Source organism: Pyrus communis, chromosome 10 (assembly GCF_963583255.1).
Source record: "Pyrus communis chromosome 10, drPyrComm1.1, whole genome shotgun sequence".
Classification (NCBI taxonomy): domain Eukaryota; kingdom Viridiplantae; phylum Streptophyta; class Magnoliopsida; order Rosales; family Rosaceae; genus Pyrus; species Pyrus communis.
In genome coordinates, this window is record NC_084812.1 from 7,010,064 (window position 1) to 7,031,016 (window position 20,953).

General features: G+C 36.3%; 3 protein-coding genes and 1 pseudogene across 3 annotated transcripts; 3 read left to right on the forward strand and 1 right to left on the reverse strand.

The window, feature by feature from the left end:
• The first annotated feature begins 1,845 nt into the window (after positions 1-1,845).
• Positions 1,846-3,016, forward strand: LOC137747771 (putative F-box protein At1g65770; annotated as a pseudogene).
• A 2,008-nt stretch (positions 3,017-5,024) lies between these two features.
• Positions 5,025-7,235, forward strand: LOC137747380 (putative F-box protein At1g65770). The gene is made up of 2 exons (XM_068487481.1): positions 5,025-6,403; positions 6,961-7,235. Exons 1-2 carry the CDS (start codon positions 5,085-5,087, stop codon positions 6,980-6,982), a joined length of 1,341 nt encoding a protein of 446 aa, XP_068343582.1. The 5' UTR covers positions 5,025-5,084; the 3' UTR covers positions 6,983-7,235.
• A 4,972-nt stretch (positions 7,236-12,207) lies between these two features.
• On the forward strand, positions 12,208-13,765 carry LOC137747645 (F-box protein At2g26160-like). The gene has a single exon (XM_068487789.1). It carries the CDS (start codon positions 12,388-12,390, stop codon positions 13,573-13,575), a length of 1,188 nt encoding a protein of 395 aa, XP_068343890.1. The 5' UTR covers positions 12,208-12,387; the 3' UTR covers positions 13,576-13,765.
• Positions 13,766-18,787: 5,022 nt separating this feature from the next.
• Positions 18,788-20,083, reverse strand: LOC137747615 (uncharacterized). Its single transcript, XM_068487756.1, has 3 exons — positions 19,842-20,083; positions 19,285-19,549; positions 18,788-19,187 (listed from the first exon to the last, which is right to left on the reverse strand). Exons 1-3 carry the CDS (start codon positions 19,963-19,965, stop codon positions 18,968-18,970), a joined length of 609 nt encoding a protein of 202 aa, XP_068343857.1. The 5' UTR covers positions 19,966-20,083; the 3' UTR covers positions 18,788-18,967.
• Positions 20,084-20,953: the final 870 nt, after the last annotated feature.

Sequence of the window (20,953 nt, forward strand, 5' to 3'; positions counted from 1 at the left end):
TAAATACACACGTATGAGTATTATTTTTAGGCAAATCCGCCGTAAAAATCAAATTCTTGGTTAATATAGAGGCTGGGACGACAATGATAACATAACATCCACCTGGTTGTTCATTTTTCAGTCCTTTCCGAATTATAAGGAATCGAGAGTTACATAAAGGGAAGTTACCCAATTTGGAACTTCGGCCGGCAAACATATATATCATGGCAAAGCTTTGTGTTTCATTATTTGCTTATTTGTTTCAATTTTCTTTGGGCACATAGCCCCAGACTCAATTGGGTGAGTTAAAATTAAGTAAAAGTCCGCATTAACCTAACTACACCTCTACTGAGTTGATGTCTTTCCTGCCCATGTCAACCCAAACTCAATTCGTTTTCTGCACGTATTTGCTTGTGCATATATTACCAATCCCACTCAATACTATATAAGATATGCGTAAATTTTGGGATAACAGTGCTTGAGTTTGTTGTTAGTTTTCTTTTGTATAATGATTGACAATATTATTTTTATAATTCTTTTAAATAGGACTTTGATATTGTTTTGTAAAGTAGTTTCAACTTTAAACGGTTGAAAATGAAATGGTCCCATGCTATTTAGTTTAAGTTTTGAGTGAATGCTAATTTGTGGAATTAAATTTTAACTAGTATTGCCGTTATTTAGTTCAACTTTTGAAAAATCTTGCAAATAAGTTGTTACAAGATTGAACTTGATCAATTTGGGCAACCCAAGCCTAACCGGAACAAACCATAAGCTAATTAAAACTCGAGCTCGAATAAATAAAGTATGCACCTGAACCTAACTTAAACCCGAATTGTGAAGATTAGGTTGACCTTCCAATCTACCCAAATTACACCTTTAGTAGTAACCGATACATTGGTGGTATTTTAGGAATAATAGATAGTTGGAAATAAGAGAACAATCAGAATAGCCACACAGCCTACACTAAACATAAAAAAGGCTGGTAATTCAAATAGTTAAGGGTATTTACATCTAAAGTCTATGAGCATTTCTACCTTCCCACTATCTCTTTTTTCTTTTGGTCAAACAACTAAATTTCATTAAAGATAAAACACACTAATACAAAGTGAGGTTAGCCTGAAGACAGTCCACAACACAGTAAAAGTGCAACCTATTACAAAAGTAAAGGAAACAAACCCCAAAAGTGAGCCCAAGATAAAGCCTAAACCGAAAACCCTAGATCTGGAAACGAAAAACAGTCGCTTCCACCAAAATTGTTGCACCACCATCGCCAAGCTGCCGCCACTAGTAAGAAGAACCAATGAATTGAAGGAATGAATAGAAAATAGGGGTGGGCAAGTCACCCGCACAAAAAGCGCTCCCATAGTCCTACCAAATAATGTGAAATGCAGTTTAGTAGCCATACCTTCCCACTATCTCTTGAATTGGGGAAAAAAATGACTTGTAGTGTCATTCACTCCATATGCATGCTCCTAGTCCACTTAATTGTAATTAACGAGTTTTGATTACATACATATTATAATTAGGATGGTTTATTTTATCAATCAACAATCATCTCTTCTAAAATCCAGTGAAATATGTCAATCAGTACACACAATCTGGTAGTATTCATCTTTACTTGTAAGCGACATGTCTTAGTTTCGAATCTCGTAGATGGCGAATTTGATCCCAAATTAGGTTGCTCATTGTGTGGATTAGCTGAACTCTCCCCTTCTATTAGTGTAAAATATATTATTGTACTAAAAAAAATCCAATCAAACATGAAATTGTTTAGTCATTTATGTGTATCAAATAAAATAACGGTTCATGATAAAAATCTTAATTGTTATCAAAATTGTCGAATTATACAATACATGTGAAAAGGGAATGGAGAAGAACACAAAGGAATGGTCCCGTCTTCCAAAGGAGCTATGGCCAATGATGGGAAAATGCCTTGACAACCGCATCGACATTCTCCGATTTAACTGCTGCTGCAAGTTATGGCGTTCCTCCATCTCACCTTTTCAGCAAACCATTTTTCCTCCTCTTCTCTAAATATTCTTTTCCCGTTATGCCAAGGCTGCCGGAGCTGAACTCCTTCAAGCTACAGTATACCGCATGGAGTCAATCATCGACGATGAACCCAATTCGTCAAAACCATGGCTGGTGAAGTTTGACGATTCTAATTCGGGTCATATGCGATTACTGCGTCCCATAACTAATATATATGCCACTGAGGTTCTCCTCTGTCCCTAAGAGAACTTCAATTTATTGGATTTTAGAATTGTTGAATTGCACAAATCATTTAGTCTTAGTATTAGAAAAAATAGTCTATTTTTGCTCCTGTGAACAAAGTGGTAGTCATGGATCAAACGCATTTGGATGATTGTGGTTCTTTTCATGACACATAGTGAAGGAAGGTTGGGTTTTGTGAGATTTGGGGATGAGAAAGGGACCCATGTGGATGAACAAAACTGTTACTACGATGATATCATTGTTTATAAGGGTCAATCCTATGTTGTTGATAGATGGGGAACAATTTCAAGGTTAAATTCTGAGTTGAAGGTGATTCAACTTTCGCCTCCATTATGTGGGTTTGGTGGGCTGAAGCATTTGGTTGAGTCTTGTGGTGACCTTTACGTGGTTGATCGGTACCTCGAGAAGGAAAGGTTGGATATGGGTAGGATTCTAGGTTACCATGCTCTGAATAACATTTTTAATGCGTCATTATTTTCCAGCTCCTCCTAATCCTTTCTGTGTTCCTTGTGGTGCTGAGGCAATGGATTTTAAAGTTTTTAAGTTGGATCAAGAATCGGGTATATTGATCGATGTGAAAAACTTGGGAGATCAAGTGTTTACCTTGAGCAACGAATGGTGTTTCTCCATCGCCGCAGGAGGCCTTGCTGGAGTGGAGGGGAATTGCATTTTATTCAACGACCGTAGGCCTGCTCATAGTCGTGTGTTCAACTTAGAGGATGACGGCATTAAGAACCTAGAAGCTTTCCCTGGCTGTTCTCGGATTCTCTCACCGCCCTCAACTTGGCTCAGCTCCGAGTGATCAATGTCCATCTGCATGCTGATTTCTGTAACTGTGAGAATATCCTTACTTGTCAATGACTCTCAGTTTATAGATTGCTTACTGCTGGTTACATGCGTACACATTTTCTTTTACGATGAGATAAATGCTGCGAGAGGTTAGCTATTGTGCATTTTTTTTAACAAACGATATTATCCATATTAAGGGTGAAGAAGTGAACTAGCCTAACAATGAGCTAACAATAATATGGTTTAAATTTGTTTTTGGCGAGAATAACGTAAGACCTCTCACTCACAAGTGAAGAGGAGTCCTATCAGAACGTAGTACTAAGTGGCAGATATCATGCATTTAACGACACAATAAACAACAAGGAAAATTAAGGGTCCTTCAAAATCTGAAAAAAAAAAATCTGATTCTCATCCTGAACCCTGAAAGAAATATTCAGCTTTTAATTGATCCCCATCACCTTGTTTATATAGAAAGGTTTCTTGGATTATTGCCCTAGTAATCATTGTCAGTACACCGAAAACTTTAGAAGGTAAGCTGACTTTGCTGTGTGCTAAATAGATTTTCTAATTCCCTGAATATTTTTTTTACTAATTGTGTTATTTCACTTAGAAAAACTAGGGTTGCTTTGGGTACTAGTTATTTCTCGACACTTGACAGGGAAGTTGCTTTCTGCTAATGAAGACCCTTTCTGCATTTCTCGAAGATGGGATATCAATTTTCTGAAGGTGAAATACTATGAGGTTCTGCTAAAGAAAACCTAACTTCTTCTTTCATATGGAACCCTTTTCTGTTGAAATGGTTTTTTTTTTTTCATCTTATTCCTTTGCGCCTAATTGTTAATCATATATCATTTCTTGAACTTGCTCGGCTTCAAGGTCTTCCAAATATAATTTGTTATCTTAACAATTGCATCACTTTTGTCCAAATAAATAAATAAATAAATAAACAGTTGCATCACCAAAAAATTTGAAAAAAAATAAAACAATTGCATCACCAATAAAATCTTGGGGGTTTAGGAAAACGAATTGTTATGATTTTATTTACATTTATAAATAATAATTAAGAAAATGAATAGCTCCGATTAAGATATTAGTATAATTATATTTTTTTAATATAAAAGGTATCTCACGACATATACTCTCCTCTCCTTACAATGTGGTTACAAACTTACCTAATAGGTGATAACGTACTTTTGGTCCTATATCAAATGTTAGGCTAAAGTAGAGTTGGTGATCCAAACAAATGTGTTAATCACAATTAGGTTTTTTATTAAAGTGGGTCTACAAATTGAGTTTGGTTTCAGTTCTTGAGTTCAAATACATTAACACAAGAGTTTGATTTTCTATATTAATAATCAACTTTTTGAGAGAGTAAAAATAAAATACCGGTCGTAGAGTAGAAATTTGATAAACCTTAGAGTTAATAAAACATAATTCATCTCTATTTATCCAAATTCACATTACTGTGTTATATAAAATAAATTCAATTTGACTATATATACTAATCAAATTTACTTTGTATTTGATCAAATATCTTAGTAGATAAGTGCTAAGTTTTTACCATGTGTTTTGAGTTTAAAACTCCCAACAATATCAACAACAAAATCATCTCTCTTTAAATAAAATCGACTGTATAAATTTTAAAATATCACTGCACTTAATTTTATACCATCTTCTATTAGCATCAAGTGCCCTCCGTAAAATGCATCGAGGAGGAGGACAAAATGGAAATGGAATTATTTATTATTCCACCTTTTTCTTTTATTATTTTTTATCCATATTACCCCACCTGTTATATCAAACAATAATCCAATCAAATAAGAAAATTTTCAAGACAGGTACATAAGATGGTACATTATGTGTCATTATATAAATTGTGAGATATATATGCTAAAATGTTAATAAGTTAAAAAATAAAATTTTACACTACTCCTATTAAAATATATGATGTACCACTTGTATTCCCGTCACAATTAAAAATTTCTACTATCAAAGAGGCGCGATTGAGTGGACAGGGACCCCACCAAGATAAATAACAGCCCATTTTTCCGTTGATTCTCCACTCTGCTAAGTCGATCGAGATGGAGACGAAGAGGGTGGAGTGGTCCGATCTTCCCAAGGAGCTATGGCCGGCGATCGGAAGCCGCGTCGACAACCGCATCGACGTTCTCCGGTTCCGCAGCGTCTGCAAGACATGGCGCTCCGCCGTCCCCAATTTTCAGCAACCCATTACTCCTCCCCTGCCCCTCAGCTTCTCTTCTCCTTCCGCCGCCGCGGATGGCGGAGCTTTGCAGACTCAATCTAAAGCTCTACTCTTTCAAATCACAGTCTACCGCATGGAATTTCTAAAACCCAATTCGTCAAAACCGTGGCTGGTGAAGTTTGAGGAGTCGAATTCTGGTGATCTGCGATTGCTGCATCCAATCACTAATAAGCCACTGAGGTACTACCCTGCATCTAATACTCCAAAGGATTTCAATTTGTTGGACTTTAAGATTGTTGAATTGCGAAAATCGTATAGTCTGCAATTTAGGAATAGTATCAATGTTGTTATGGCTTGTGTGAACAAAGTGGTAGTCATGGATGCAAAAAACTTGAATGATTGTGGTGTTTTTATGATTTACAATGGCGGAAAGTTGGGTTTCGTGAGGTCTGGAGACGAGAAATGGACCCATGTGGATGAACAAAACTCTCACTATGATGATATCATTGTGTATAAGGGTCAATGCTATGTTGTTGATAGATGCGGAACAATTTCATGGGTCAATTCTGATTTGAATGTGATCCAATTTTCGCCTCCGTTATTTGGGCTTGGTGGGAGGAAGCATTTGGTTGAGTCGTGTGGCGATCTTTTCGTGGTTGATCGGTACCTTGACAAGTGTGACATGGAAAGGTTGCCCGAGCACAATGTCGAGGTTAATATTTTTGGTGCTAATTTTCAAGCGCTTCCTCATCCATTTGATGCTCCTCATCATCCTTTCGCCGCTCCTCCTAATCCATTCGTAGCTCCTCCTCATCCGCTCGCCGCTCCTTTTGATGGTGAAGCTGTGGATTTTAAAGTTTATAAGTTGGATCAAGAATGGGGTAAGTGGGTTGATGTGAAAAACTTGGGAGATCAAGTGTTTATTTTGAGCAATGATGGGTCTTTCGCTGTCTCGACTGGAGACTTTGGTAAAGTGAAGGGAAATTGCATTTTATTCACCGATCAAAAGCTTCCTCATTTACAAGGAATTGGAGGATCCAAAACAAGGTGTATTAGTCGTGTGTTCATGATGGAGAATGGCATCATTCGGAACCTAGCTGCTTCGCCCACCTATTACGAGATGCTCCAGCCACCATCCAGTTGGCTCAGCCCTGCTCTTGATGATGTCTCTCGCCATCGGCTTGCTGATCGGTTAATGTAAGTGTGATATGCTTTATTCTTCTCAAAATGTGAAATGTTTACTGATTACATGCTTACAAATTTTCTGTTTTTGCCATTCGGTAAAACTAAAGTGCTTTGTATTTAAAACTGAATTTCGTCTTCAGAATTTAATAGCTGATAAGCAATTGGAAGGAAATGGAATTTCGAGGTTGGGGTCTTGAGCGTGCAGTGTATAATGCAGGATCTTAAAACACTTAATTGATAAACAAGCTTAGCTGTTTTGAGTAGAATATATTCGTCTAGTTACAATTTGAGAGTATAGTTATTCAGATCAGACTTCTTCAAATCTTAATTAAAAGATTCTGTGTAAAGCGCATATAAGCCTCATCTTAGTTATGGAGAAGTTTATGGGGTATTGTTGTAGGAATCGTTGACACCTTCACAAGGTTATATCCGTGGTTACGAACTTAGTATGTGCCGTGTGCTTTGTGTTCAACAGTTTTCCTAGTTCCCTGAGTATTGTGTACTAATTGTGTTTCACTTGGAGAAACAAGGATTTCTTTGGTATTAATTATTTCTCAACACTTCGACAGGGAAATTGATGACAGCGAATGAAGACCCATTTCTGCATCTCTCGGAGAAGGCGGAATATCCAATCTCTCACGAAGAGTGATTTGTATATTAAACTAGTGTAAAATTATCGAATCTAGTTTTTTTCGAACTGTAGGCGTGTGGTCTATCGATGTTATTATGGCTGTGTATATACAGCGTATGCAAGCTGTTTCTCTGTAGAACTTGGATCTTTTGATGTTCTAATTGGTAATGTAATGGGTTTCTTAGATTTCAAATGGAATTCTCACTTGTTTCATATCTTTGTCAACTGCAACCCATAACGGAGACACTTACTTGAACTTGTTCTTGTCCTTAACACACGTTAGAAACCATAAAAATTGGTGGAACAGTTGGATTGAGTCTTATTGTTGGTTAAATTTCGTGTACGATTTCTTTTATTTTGCGACTTCCTATTGAGATCTTAGCACATAGGTTGTAAACTAGACATTCACGAACAAAACTCATTTGATTTTATAAAATTCGATTGATGATTTTGGATGATCGATTTGGTGTGTGAAACTCCTTGCACTACTCTTTTCTTCTTCTTCTTGTTGGCTGTTTGCCTCAGGGTAGGCTTTCCTGTAAAACTTTGGCATCTTTACCTGGATAATGCGTTGTATCCCGTTTACCAAAAAAAAAAGTAAACTTATCGAATTTGGAAATGTAGGGGTTGTTTGGTATTCTTTCCATGCGATTATTGGGCATTAACTTATGGGGGTTTTAACGAAAACCCCGTAGTACTATTCACTTTAACGAAAAACCACATTTTTACACTAAAAAGTCAATCATGGTACTATTCAGTTTATCCTTTATTTTGTTCTTATCGTTAAAACTCAAAGTTATCAAGTCATTTTCATTAGTTTTTCTTGAACTTTGGAGTTTTAACGAAAAACTCGCGGTACTGTTCACTTTAACGAAAAACCATATTTTTACACTAAAAAGTCAATCATGGTACTATAGATTCCAAATCAAGTTAAATAGTTTTCTGTGAGGTATGCTTTTGTTAAATAGTTTTCTTTTAGCCAGCCAAGTGTTGTTGCGGTATATAAATTCCAAATCTTCCTGTTTATTTCTTTTGGCCGCTCCCAACTTATTTATCATTTGGTTTATGTAATTATTTACTAACTTTTCCACACTCCGTCAGTGCTTGAGTCAATTTTAGTTGTTACAATAAACTTTCATATGCTTGTGTCACTAGGAAAAGGAAAATTTGATTATCATGGTATTGATATGACTGAATTAATTACGCCGTCTGATATAACGGTTTCGCAGTCTCACTAGAAAGTCCCTTCTTTAAGTAGCAAACAAATTGGCAAGTTTCATGAAAAAAATGTCTTGCGTAAGGCCCAACCATTTCATGGAAAAAGGTGCAGGATATAAAATTTGATACACGCAGATTTTGTAATGTGAGGTATCTCACTTGGACTTTCATCCTTGTGTTTTAATTATATTGGTTTGATAGTAATTTTAGGTTGAATTTTCATAAAGATTTTGGTCAAATTAGTATTTTAGTCAACTGTAACTAAAGTGACAAAAGAAGTTAATATTAAGATTTAGTGCACGAAATTGTAATTTAAGTGGTTAAGAATAATACCAGTTGAGATAATAGGTTTAGTTTTTGCCAAGATTCTAAAAATCGCTAGGCGCTAGTCGGGCAGCGGGCGGGCGCCTAGCGGCTAGGCGGAATCTAGGCGGGTGCCTAGGCGGCCTACGCGGATTTAGGTAAATTTCTTGTATCTCTTGATAGTAAGTGCATATTGACACTTACAAAAAATTATACTCGTACGAAATTCATGAATACAATAATAAATAAATAAATGATAAAATGCAAAACTAGTATCCAAAGTTCAAAATTTAAAAACACACATATATGCCATAGTAGACTATTAGTTAAGATTTTTTGATGATTATATCTAATTTTCATAAAAATAAAAATAAAAATCCCACGTGTGTGGTGTGAAGAGGTGCATGCATCCTCCCCAATTTTGAAAAAGCACCACGTGTGTGGTGTGACCCTTACCCTCCACCCCTAGTGCTAGTCCCCATCCCTCACATTAGTCAAGAGACTCTTTTTTTACGCCTTAAAACCCGAAAACTTTTATTCATTTTTATTCTTTTCTTTTTCTCATCGTCTTTGTCTTATTTCCTTTCCACTTCTTATTTCTTTTTCTTTCCGTTTTCCTTCTGTACATTCCTTTTTTTTTTTTTTCCTGTTTCCTCTTCTTCTATTTTGCGTTGTAAGTTCCTCTTCTTCGATGAATTTCAAAGAGAGTGAGTCGCAACGGCTAAGAAAGTCGTGGTGCATAGAGAGAGAGAGAGTCGAAGCGGTGGAATTTCTTCCCAGGAAACCTCCACTCCGCCTAGACCGCCACCTAGACAGCCGCCTAGACCGCCCAGGCCGCCTAAGAGAGCCTAGGCAAGCGCCTAACAGCTCCCCAATTTTTCTTAACGATTCGGACCTAATCGCATCAACACCACCACGCCTAGGCCGTTTTTCAGAACATTGGTTTTTACTACTCCAATATAAATTGAATAAAGCAAAACCAAATAAAAGCATAAAAAAGTGATGATTATTGGAGGAAAATTTAAGGGTATAATTTCCGGACAAGGATTGTCTGCCCTCTCACTTCCAGTGCCCTCTTGTTTTGTGTGGTCACGGTTAAGCTACGTCAACATTTTATATTGTTTTTTTTTTATAGAGATAATAGGACAAAATGAATAGTAATATAAAATATTGACGTGGTTTAACCGTGACTACACAAACAGGAAGGCAAGGACGGCACCGAAAATTGAAGGACAGACAATCCTTGTCTATAATTTCCACTACCCAAATCTTTTGCAGTCATGTGGTCCTTTTGTCTCTTGCTTAAATTTTTGACATCTGGTCCACCTATTACCAAATCTTTTGCTCTCAAAATTTTAAATAAAAGAAGGAAACAAAAAAAAGTGATAAAAAAAAATCGAAGACTACAAAAAGCAGCTCACCATAGCCTCCCCACCGCCGCCTCCCTCGGACCACAACCGCTCTCGAAAGGTTTTGGGTGTGAGAAATTATATCACACATTTTAAATTATTTTTTTCACTTTTTTATTTTTTTTACTTCTTTTTTGCTTGCAAAGACATGAGGTTGGTTTAGTATTTTTCTATCAAATGTTAGTAGTGTGTAGAAAATATTAAAATATTAAAAAATTTAAAAAAATACGGGAGAAGTAATTTAGGGTATGTGAATATAATCTCTCTATGGGTAAGAATATAGAAATAATCTTAATCTTGTGGATGTGTGTTTTATTTCAAATATGGATCTTGTAATTTTGAAGCTTTAAATTCTTGATTTTCTCCTAACCTTTTGAATTTTTTTTTTGGTATATCGATATTTTTACACTAAAAGAAGAGAGAGTTCGGCTAAGCCACACAATGGGTAGCCTAATTTGGTGTCGAATTCACTATCTATGAGATTCGAACCTACGACATCTCTACTTCCAAGTGAAGAAGAATACCACCAGATTGTAGTACCTTAGAATTAAAATGGAGAGAAAACGACACGAGAGAAGGGAGAGAAGGTTGGTACTGAAAGACGGTGGTTTTTTGTTTGGGGGTTATGCGTTCTTTTTTCTTTTTTTCTTTTTTTCTTTTTTTTTTCCCAGTGTTTTTCAAACGAGTTAGCAGTGTTTAACTCAAGTTAGTGGTAGATAGGTGTCACCATTTGAGATAGGTCACATATAGGTCACAGAGATTTTTGAGTGTAGAAGATTTAGACTTGGTTTACACAAGGTGATCGCTGCCCCCAATTTTGAAGACCATTGGTTTTGCAAAAATTGAAGACAAGGATCTGACGATCGTGGACGATCAGATTTCCAATTGGGGTGATGCGGTTGTTTGGGATGACATGACTGTTTGGAAGGGTTAGTGTTGCATCGTCATGCAATGGAGATGGTTTTTTGGATCGCATCGGGTTCGAAAGTGGTTCAATTTTCGCCATTGTTGATAGGTTTTGGTCACCGAAAACATTTGGTGGAGTGTGGTGGGGAGATTTATATGGTGGATAGGTACGTTGATCCGCTGCCTCGCGACAAAAGACTCTACATGCCTTGTCAGGGCAAGGAGGTAGAGTTTAAGGTTTATAAGTTGGATGAAGAGTGGGGAGGTGGATTGAAGTGAAGACTTTAAGGGTTGGTTTGGTATTGCTGTGCTTTGAAAAAAGCTGTTTCTGATGTGCTGTAAAAATAAGCAGCTGTGAAATAAAGCAGCAGAGTGTTTGGTAAACTTTTTTGTAAAATTGCTTTTGAAAAAAAAAGTATTATAGTGTTTGGTAAACTTTTATGTAAAACAGATGTGAAAAAAGCTGGTTTTTCAAAGCTGGGTTTTGCAGCTTCTTGTTTTTGGCTTTTTTTCATCCAAAACTGTGAAAAAAAACTGAAGCTGAATGTTTACCAAACACAAAAACAACTCCCAGCTTTTTTTGATACCAGCTTGTTTCAGAATCACTTCAGTACCAAACCAGGCTTAAATACCTTGTTAAATAAGTTCCTTTTTCCATGCACATTTTTCATGGAGTGTTAAAATTTTGACATACATTGTTGGCACATCATTGACAACACGTACTATATGGACCAATAATTTTCCTAGCTAACAACCATTAGGCCTAACCAAATTTTTAACAAACGAATATAAGTTAGGTCAGTTAGTTAAAGTGAGATTTGTGTTCCATCTTCTTCCTCATTTTTTAGACAAATACCTTATTAGGGAAAACGGAAAAAACAAAACAACTCATGGCACATCAACCCAAGAGATAAATAGTAATTTTCTCGCTCTTATTTTCCCATTATGCACTCATTGTTTGTTATGTTCCTTAATTTTCTTTAAAATGATTTAAATTTTGATCCTAAAACAAGAAAAAAAAGTACAGAGTGCACAAAGTGAAGTAGGAGATAACTTTCCAAACAACTACTAGAAATGCATTGAAACTATTATTGACACTTTAAAATTTTTATTATGCACTTAAAAGATAAAATTTAATATAAAAACATATAACGTTTGTCATTTAGTATTACGGTTTAGCAGTAATTCTTTTTACTTGTAAGTAAGAGATCTTAATTTCGATCCTTACCAAATGCGACTTTGAACTGTATTATTACTAGTCTATTGTGAGACTAAAGCTACTTCATCTCCTTTAATGTAAATAATATCATTCGTTAAAAAAAAAAAACGTATAACAACTGACGAGGACAAACGGTAGAAGGCCCAATCTGACAAAATCGTACAACGACAAACACACGACAAAGAGAAAAACACAACCCTAATCTCCAATTCTCCACGAGGAGAAGAAACTGGCGGCTGCCAAAGTCTTTTTAGAGGAAGAGAAGTCGTCCTCAAATTATTTCAGTCCAACCAAAAAGCACAAGGCCGCCATGGACGGCAGCCGAGTCGACTGGACAAACCTCCCACCCCAGCTCCCCCCACTCATCGCCTACTGCCTCCAAACCCACCTCGAACACCTCCGAATCCGCAGCGTCTGCAGCTCCTGGCGCTCCTCCATTCCACCCTTGCAAAATTCCAATGCCCCTAGATTCCCTACACCGCTCTCCCAAGGGCCCAGTGCCGTTCTCTGCCCAACCACCGTCTACCTCCTCCGCCCCGACCCCAATTCAAATCCAAATCCTTCCGCGTCATCATCTTCAACCTCTTCATCCAAGGGTTGGCTGCTGAAGCTGGAAGAGTCTTCCGGCAAACTTCGTCTCCTGAACCCCATCACCAGCTGGCGGATCGGGTCCTTAAGCGAAGGTGTTCCGGTAAACGCCATGGATTTGAATTTGCTGGACTTCAACATGGTGGAGTTGGCCAGATCATATGTGCTCAGATACATAAATGGGTCCGGATCCGTTTTTGGCATAAACAAGGTGATTAAATCCCCCATTTTCAAAGATTACTGCTCAATTTTCATTATTTACAACGGAGGAAAATTGGGTTTTGCAAAAACTGGAGATCAAAAGCTCACACTCATCAACGATCAAGTTTCTGACTACGATGACATGATCGTGTACAAGGGTCACCCTTTTGTTGTGGACAAATGGGGTCAAATTTTTTGCATCAGTTCGTCGTTAGAATTGACCCCGGTTTCACCTCCGATCGGGTTTGGTCACCGTAAGAATTTAATCGAGTGTTGTGGAGAGCTTTATGTGGTGGATAGGTACTCTCAAGAAGGAGGTGTTGGTTCTGTTTATAACAATCACTTTCTCCGCCATCCTCTCCGCAGGCGGAGGTTCTACGAGGCGGGTCAGCCGAAGGTGGTGGACTTTAGGGTTTATAAGTTGCTGGAGGATGGTGCTGAGGAGTTGGGGAGGAGATGGGTTGAAGTGAAGAGCTTGGGGGAGCAAGCTTTTTTCTTGAGCATCGATTGTTGCTTCTCTGTTTTGGCTACAGAGTTGGAGGGGTGTAAAGGTAACTGCATATACTTCACAGATTCTAATGACATTGGTCTTGCATTGAGAGAGTTGATTCGGCCAGATGGGTCTGTTTTTAGCATGGAGGATCGTACCATTGAGAGGCTTGGATCTTCCCGTCTTTATTCCAAGATGTTTTGGCCACTCCCAATTTGATTATAATTGGGATTTATGTAATTTTATACTAGTTTCTCGTCAGCACTTATGAATTAAGCATTTTTTTAATAAGCTTATGTGATTGGAATCACTAAATTCAGATGAACTGCTGAAAACAGTCGTGCGACTGTGGACTTAGATTGATGAGTTATCATTTGAATGGATGCAAGTATATACTAGCTTCTCTACACGTATCAGCATTTTTAATTAGTTCTTTTTTAGTGGTGCATGTAATTGCAATCAGTAAATTTAGATGAACGGCTCAAAATAGTCCGGGCGACATAAAATATAAAGAAAACTAATGAAAAAAGTTTAAAGACTTTGATTTTTAACGATAAGGATAAAATAAAGGGTAAAGTGAATGGTATCAGAATTGACTTTTTAGTGTAAAAATGTGATTTTTCGTTAAGGTAAACAGTACCAGAAGTTTTTTGTTAAAACTTCCTAAAATATATGGTAATAATGCATTATAGGTTATCGTGGTGAGCAAAAATGCTCCAACCTTTGGAACTTTACTTAGCATATGGATTTCAATAAAGGAAAACTAATGAAAATGACTTGAAAACTTTGAGTTTTAACGATAAAAACAAAATAAATGATAAAATGAATAGTACCATGTTAGACTTTTTAGTGTAAAAATGTGGTTTTTCATTAAAGTGAATAGTTATGCAGGTTTTTCGTTAAAATTTCATTTCAGTAAAGAGAAATCAAACCAAAAATTAAAAGCAAAATGCAATTAAATAAGAGAAATTAGAGAAAACACAACGAGCAAATACCTGTAGTCGTTTACAGAGTGTCATATAATTTTAGTACGAGAATTTGAATCCGAGGAATACCCCTTTGTAAATCAAAATCCAACTGATATGAACCGCCTTGCAATTTCAAAGAAACAGAGGTAGCAATAGCTCTTGTCAAAATCAAAATGCTCAATAACGACAACTTCTGCCTTCAGAGATGGAGGAAGAAGAAGAAGCCGAGAATCCGTCGGCGCGGCAAAAGAACAAGCTCGAAGCCGAGAAGTCGTCGCTCTCCACGAAAACAAAGTCGAGAAGAAGAAGAAGAAGCATAAAAACAAGGACGAAGAAAAGTCACCTGTCTTAGTGCAATGTTACTTTGCACTAATAACAACAACAATAAAGCGTTATTTCTCTAAGTAGGTCGGCTGTATGAATCCTAAAACGTCATTGCTTTTGATTTTGTGCCAAATCTTCTGTTAACTCCAAATACTTCATGTCTTTTCTTATTCTCTTTCCAAGTCTTCCTAGATATTCTTCTACCCATTTTTCCCTGAGTCTCTATTTCATATACGTATCTTCTAACCAGAGCATATGTAGGTCTTCAGTTCATGTGTCTAAACCACCTAACTAATTTTTTCACATCTTATCTTCAATTGCGGTTATTCCTATTTTACCTAAGATATCCTCGTTCTTAATCTTGTCCTTTCTCGTGTGCTCACACATCTAACGAAACATTATCCACTTCGCTACACTCATTTGCACGTGTTGATACTTGACCTCCTTCTAACACTATGTGCCATAAAGCTTTGTTGGCCTTATTGCCGTCCTGAAAAAATTCCCTTCTTTAGTGGGACACGATGGCTGCAAAAAACACACGATGCACTCTTCAACTTCATCCATCTAGCTTGTATTCTATGGTTCTTGTATTCTATGGTTGAGATCTCCATCTAATTCTCTGTTCTTTTGCAAGATAGATCCAAAATATCGAAAGCGTTCGCTCTTTGGTACTTCATGTCATAATCTCCAATCCTCACCTTGATCTCATTTGAACCTATGTTCCCACATAACTTGTACTCTATATACTCTGTATTTAACCTACTTAGGCAAAGACTTTAGATTTCAACACTTCTTGCCCAAGGTTAAGCTTTGCGTTTACGCACTCCTGAGTTTCATATACCAACATTATATCGTTTGCGAAAAGCATGCACCAAAAGACATCATCTTGAAATTTCCATTAACTCATCCATTACCAATGCAAAAAGATAAGATCTTAAAGTTAAACCTTGCAATCATATGATTATGCAATAACTTACGGTGCACTGATATTATAAAATGTGTCTATTTGTAAATATCAATCATGTCCTCCAATATATTACAACACTTGAATTAGTAGCATCACCTAAAAATATACCATTTAGTATGTGATTTTATGGTTCTCATCTTTTGTTATTCCGAATGACGTAGTAGGGAACAAAAATTAAGGATGTGTGACGTTGAGGAAAGAAAATTAGGCAATGATTTCTCTGAAGAAATAGAAAGACCTTATAAGAAAGAGGAAATAACATTCGATATTTTGCCGACATATATCTCAACATTGGAGGCCACTTCTAACTCCTAACAAATTTCAAATTTGGCTTCATTCATTTTTATTTCTTTAAAATCCTTAATAAAACATAAACGAATATAATATAAAGGAATTATTATTAGCATTTCAAAAACCTCATTTGACATTTCAAATTTTCTATAATTAGAAAGAAAAATACACATGTGAGGAGCGTAAAATGAGATTTTTGAAATGCTAATAACAATTTCTTAATATATATATATATATATATATATAAGTTAGGATTGGAGGACACTCATTATTGGACACGCATTTTGACATAATGTCATGAACTAAGTGTGAACGAATTGTAATCTATTTCTTAATTATCTATTATATGAAAATCAATAAATTAAATAAGAAACGAAAGTTAAGAAACAAAAAGTATGACGATAGTAGAAGATCCAGATGATGAATAGGCAATTAATTCTGGCGGTGGAGTTCATGGTGGAGGCGGCAATGGGGTTTTCTGTGCCGGCCGTGAAAAAATAGGTGATTTTGGCTGTGGAGGTGGCGCTCGTTTCGTTGAAGGGAAGGTGGTGGTGGCTTTTGGTTGAGAGAGATCCGAGCTACATGAAAGGACGCCGTTTCAATCTGGGTAAGTTCAAGGTTTACAAATTGAATGCAGATGAGAAGATAAATCAACGGTCAAGATTAACAGAGGGCACAAACAAAAAATGGAGTTGAAATCACTGGCCTTGTGTTAAGGAACAGACTTTTCAAGGAACCAGATCCTTCAAACTGAACTCACTAATTAATAAATCCGGACCATTGAAATTTGATCAAACGGCTACAATTATTATAAATTTTAGAGGAATCTCATGTTTGTCACCGTTTGATCAAATTTCAATGGTCTGGATTTATTGATTAGTGGGCTTAGTTTAAAAGGATCCGGAAGGAATCCGGTTTCATTTTTCAATATGCTTGGAACACAAACAGATACACCGTAACAAATGCTATAATATAAGTAAATGAGCATTAAAAAAAATTAGTTAAAGATTGGAGTGACTGCTTAAAAATGAAGAATTGTCCTCGCATATCCAATACAAAGAATAAGTAAGAGGAAACGTATAATGTGGTTCACTCCATCTAGTATCTACACATAATTTTTTTTTTTTTAAGAACTAGACTTCATGCACGCGCTTATGCGCATGCAGAAGATATTTTTTGAATCACGACGTGTTACACGTGATTTACATGCTTTAAATGTATTTATTAATGTAGATAGAAATGAATAATAAATACAGTTAATAAAAGCGGTATTTCAATTTTCATCTACATTTTATTGAATTTACATTAAGATTATAAAAAAATAATATTTAATAAACAACTGATTGCTAGCGTATTGTGAGGTTAATCTCACTCCCTCCCCTTAGTGTACAATTAATTTAATCACATTATTATCCGCGTGTGAAATACTTTTTTTAATAAAGAAAATAATATTTAATAAATAACTAATTGAATCACATTATTGCTAACCTATTGTAAGGTACTAATTAAAAAAAATAATATAAAAAACTTTGCTAATTTATCACTGACACTACGCGCCTCTTAAGATATGTTTTGAACACAATATTCATGATTTTTCTTCTTTTTTTTATTATATTTTTCTTTTCCCGTGCCCATCAACTTTCACTCGTCGTTTCATTTTTTTATTTTTTTTCTATCTTTCCACTTATATTTATATTATATTTTATGATGATCAAATTACCAAATTACATTTGCATTATTTGATATATTATATTGGATTGCTTTTGGATTTTTTTGGTTGAGGGGCAATTTTATCCTAATATGTTCCCTTTTTTTATTATTTTATCTATTCATACTTATATTTATATTATATTTTATGATGACCAAATTACCAAATTACCTCTCCATTATTTGATATATTATATTGAGTTGCTTTTGAATTTTTTTTGTTAAAAGGCAATTTTGTCCTAATATTTTTGTCAAGTGCTTTGTCAAATCGTGACTCCAAAGTTTTTGCCACATACGTGACCCAAAATTGAGGCTTTCACTTTCTATTATATAGATTATAGTCAAAGTTCATGGTTTTAAGTTACCTTATTATATAATTAATTATTTTATTTTCTAATAATTATAGTCAAAGTTCATTGTTTTAGCTTATCTTCATATTTCGTATTAAACAAGGTACATGCATCATGTATCTCCTAGTTCACGTATTACTGTAGCATCATGTACAATATCATCTATATATATATATATATATTTTTTTTTTAACCCCACCCCACCCCCACCAAGTTTCGAACCTGGGACCGAATTCTACCCCACTCCTCGCCCACACCCTCACCACTAGGCTATTCCTAGTGGCCTTATCGTCTAGCTATAATTAGAAAGAAAAAAAAAACAATAAATTTTTTTTAAATGGAAAATAAATGATAAACACGATATTTTTAACCAACACACTCATATTTAATTCTAGCCCTTTTTTTGTTTAATTTATTTAATTCGATTGTTAATGTTAATTAATGAGGACGAATTAGTGTTTGAAAATTCTTGGATCAGAAAAACCAGAGAAAGATATAGAAGGGGTGATGTCACCATATTTCGAAGAAACTCCTAAATTTCGGTTAAAATTAATATAGTTCGTCAATATTTCCGACATATCAGTAAAATGTCGATAAATTGTCATATGACATTCTTCAAATTTTCATTTTAAATTTTCACGTTTTTTAGCAAATTCTAACATTTCCATCAAAGGCAACATATAGCGATATCAATATATCCATCTATATTTTCACTAATTTACACATCGATATTTTCACGATATCAATATTTTAAACATTGAGCGGACCTATGTGGAGGTTGAAATTGTAAGTGTATAGACAAATACTCTACCGCCAAAGTAATATATACCAAACATTGAAATTTTAAATTTATACTACGTACAACCACATTTATCCTAATCAACTACTAAATTGTAACAAAGAGAGAAGGGAAAAAAAACCACTTCTCAATTACCGTCTACTTAAATGGAAGCCCATTCGAAAATATCGCAAGTAATTTTAACCCTAAACGGACAAGCTAGGGCCTAGGAGATGCATCTCATGGAGTACGTCGACACAGGCGAATCAACCGCGGGTGCATCGTACACCCTCGGATGATCGCTCTCCAATCCATAGTCCATCATCGGACGGTGCTCCAAGTCCTCATCATGATCGTACACGAAATCGGGCACCTCAATCTCGTTCCTCCTCACGTGCTCCCACAGATAATCCAACCTGCTCACGTACCTCAGCTTCCCATACACCCTGCGCCGCACCACAAGTGCACGTTAGTACCATCCACAAGAAAATGCTAACATGCGCTTTTTCCGTTAAGAATAAATTAATTGATTAAATTAATTACCCGCCGGTGAAAAAGAAGCGGCCGAAGGTGGCGAGGAAGAGCCGGGCCTGGAGGCCGGGATGGAGGATATACACGGCTTCGAGATTCTGGCGGACGCCGATCGGTACGGCGTCGTAGATTGATCGGACAGCTGAGATCCCGGGAAAGTTCTCGCACCTTTGAGCTCCGGTGTGCACGTACAGCACCGCGAACGGCTTTTTCTCGATCTCTGGAAATATCCTCTCCTCCAAATACTTCCGCAGAGCATCCACGCTCACAATTCGAGCTAAATAATTCAAAAATACAAAAAGAAATCAGAAAATTAAATTAAATAAAGGATACGAAGAATAATTAACGATCTGTATGGGAATAATCTTTTGAATTGCTAAAAGCGCTTTAAAATTGGCAGAAAAACTTTACACGTCATAAAAGCGCTTTTTAGAAAGGACTTCCAGGATGCCTTGAAGTTTTGATTAAAAAGAAAAGTCAAAGTACCCTTAACAAAAGCAATTCTAGCACAAGTACTTTGAAACAGAAATGCTTTTCACTAAAGCAACGTTAACCGAGGCCTAAAATACCTGGGAAGAATTTGCCGATGATGCGAAGGACGGTGCGGCCACGTTTATCTCGTCCTTTGATCTTGAAGATGTCGAGCTTTTCGATGAGTTCCTGCTGCTCGGAATCGGAGATTTGAGTATGCATTTTTTCTTTCTTTCTTTTTCAATTATTTTCTTGTTGCCCGTTTGGCTGCCGAGAAAGTGTGGGGAGTTGTGAAAGAATTTTGAAATGGGAAGGGAGAGGGGGGTCGATGGCGTTTGATGAGAGAGATTATGTAGGCGACGACAAGGGTAATTAATTATTTGGTAAGTGGCTCAGGAAATCAGGGGGCGATTAGAATATTCGGAAGCATCTTCGATTATTGGAGGGACCAGGTGGGGCCCGGGGTGTCCGAGTCGGATAACGATTTGGGTGGCTGATTGCTGACTTGGCATTTTGTTGATTGATTTATAACATTGAGGATCCTCTCTGGATCCTTCAATCACGTCTGTTAATCATACATCTTGCAATCAGTTTTGGTCAAATTCTATTTATATTTAATTTTAAATATAAAAAATTATAATAATTTTTAACTGCATGATATATGATGAACTGACGTGATTGGAGGATCCTCGGAATCTTCACAAAGAGGATCCTCTTTTGAATTAGAGAGTGGACAAAGATAGAAAGAAGCGAGAGGGGAGGAGATGAAGTCTCATGAAGGGTTGAACTAGTAAGAAGTGTTTTAGGCCATAGGCATGTGGTCAAGGCTTAATCTACTTGCTAATTAAAGAATAATGCTAATTTGGGTTGTAATTTGTCATGTGTCGAGGTTGGTATTTCCCGTTGATGCATGTGAAGCTCATAAACAATTGACTTGGGGCTAAACTTATAGGGTGTGTGCGTAGATTTGTTCTGATCGTTGATACACGTGAAACCTACTATGCATTAATAGTCATGAAGCTTATTTGGCAATTTGGGTAGTGAGTGCTAGGGTCAATAAGACAAGCGTTAGGCTAATCATGGCCATTGATGTATGTGGGCTTAATGTGTATGAATAGTCAAGATCAGCTCACGCGTATGCATAACTGATCGTGACATTCTATAAGTAATTTTTTTAAGTGCATAGCGTTGATAACACGATGCTATTGAG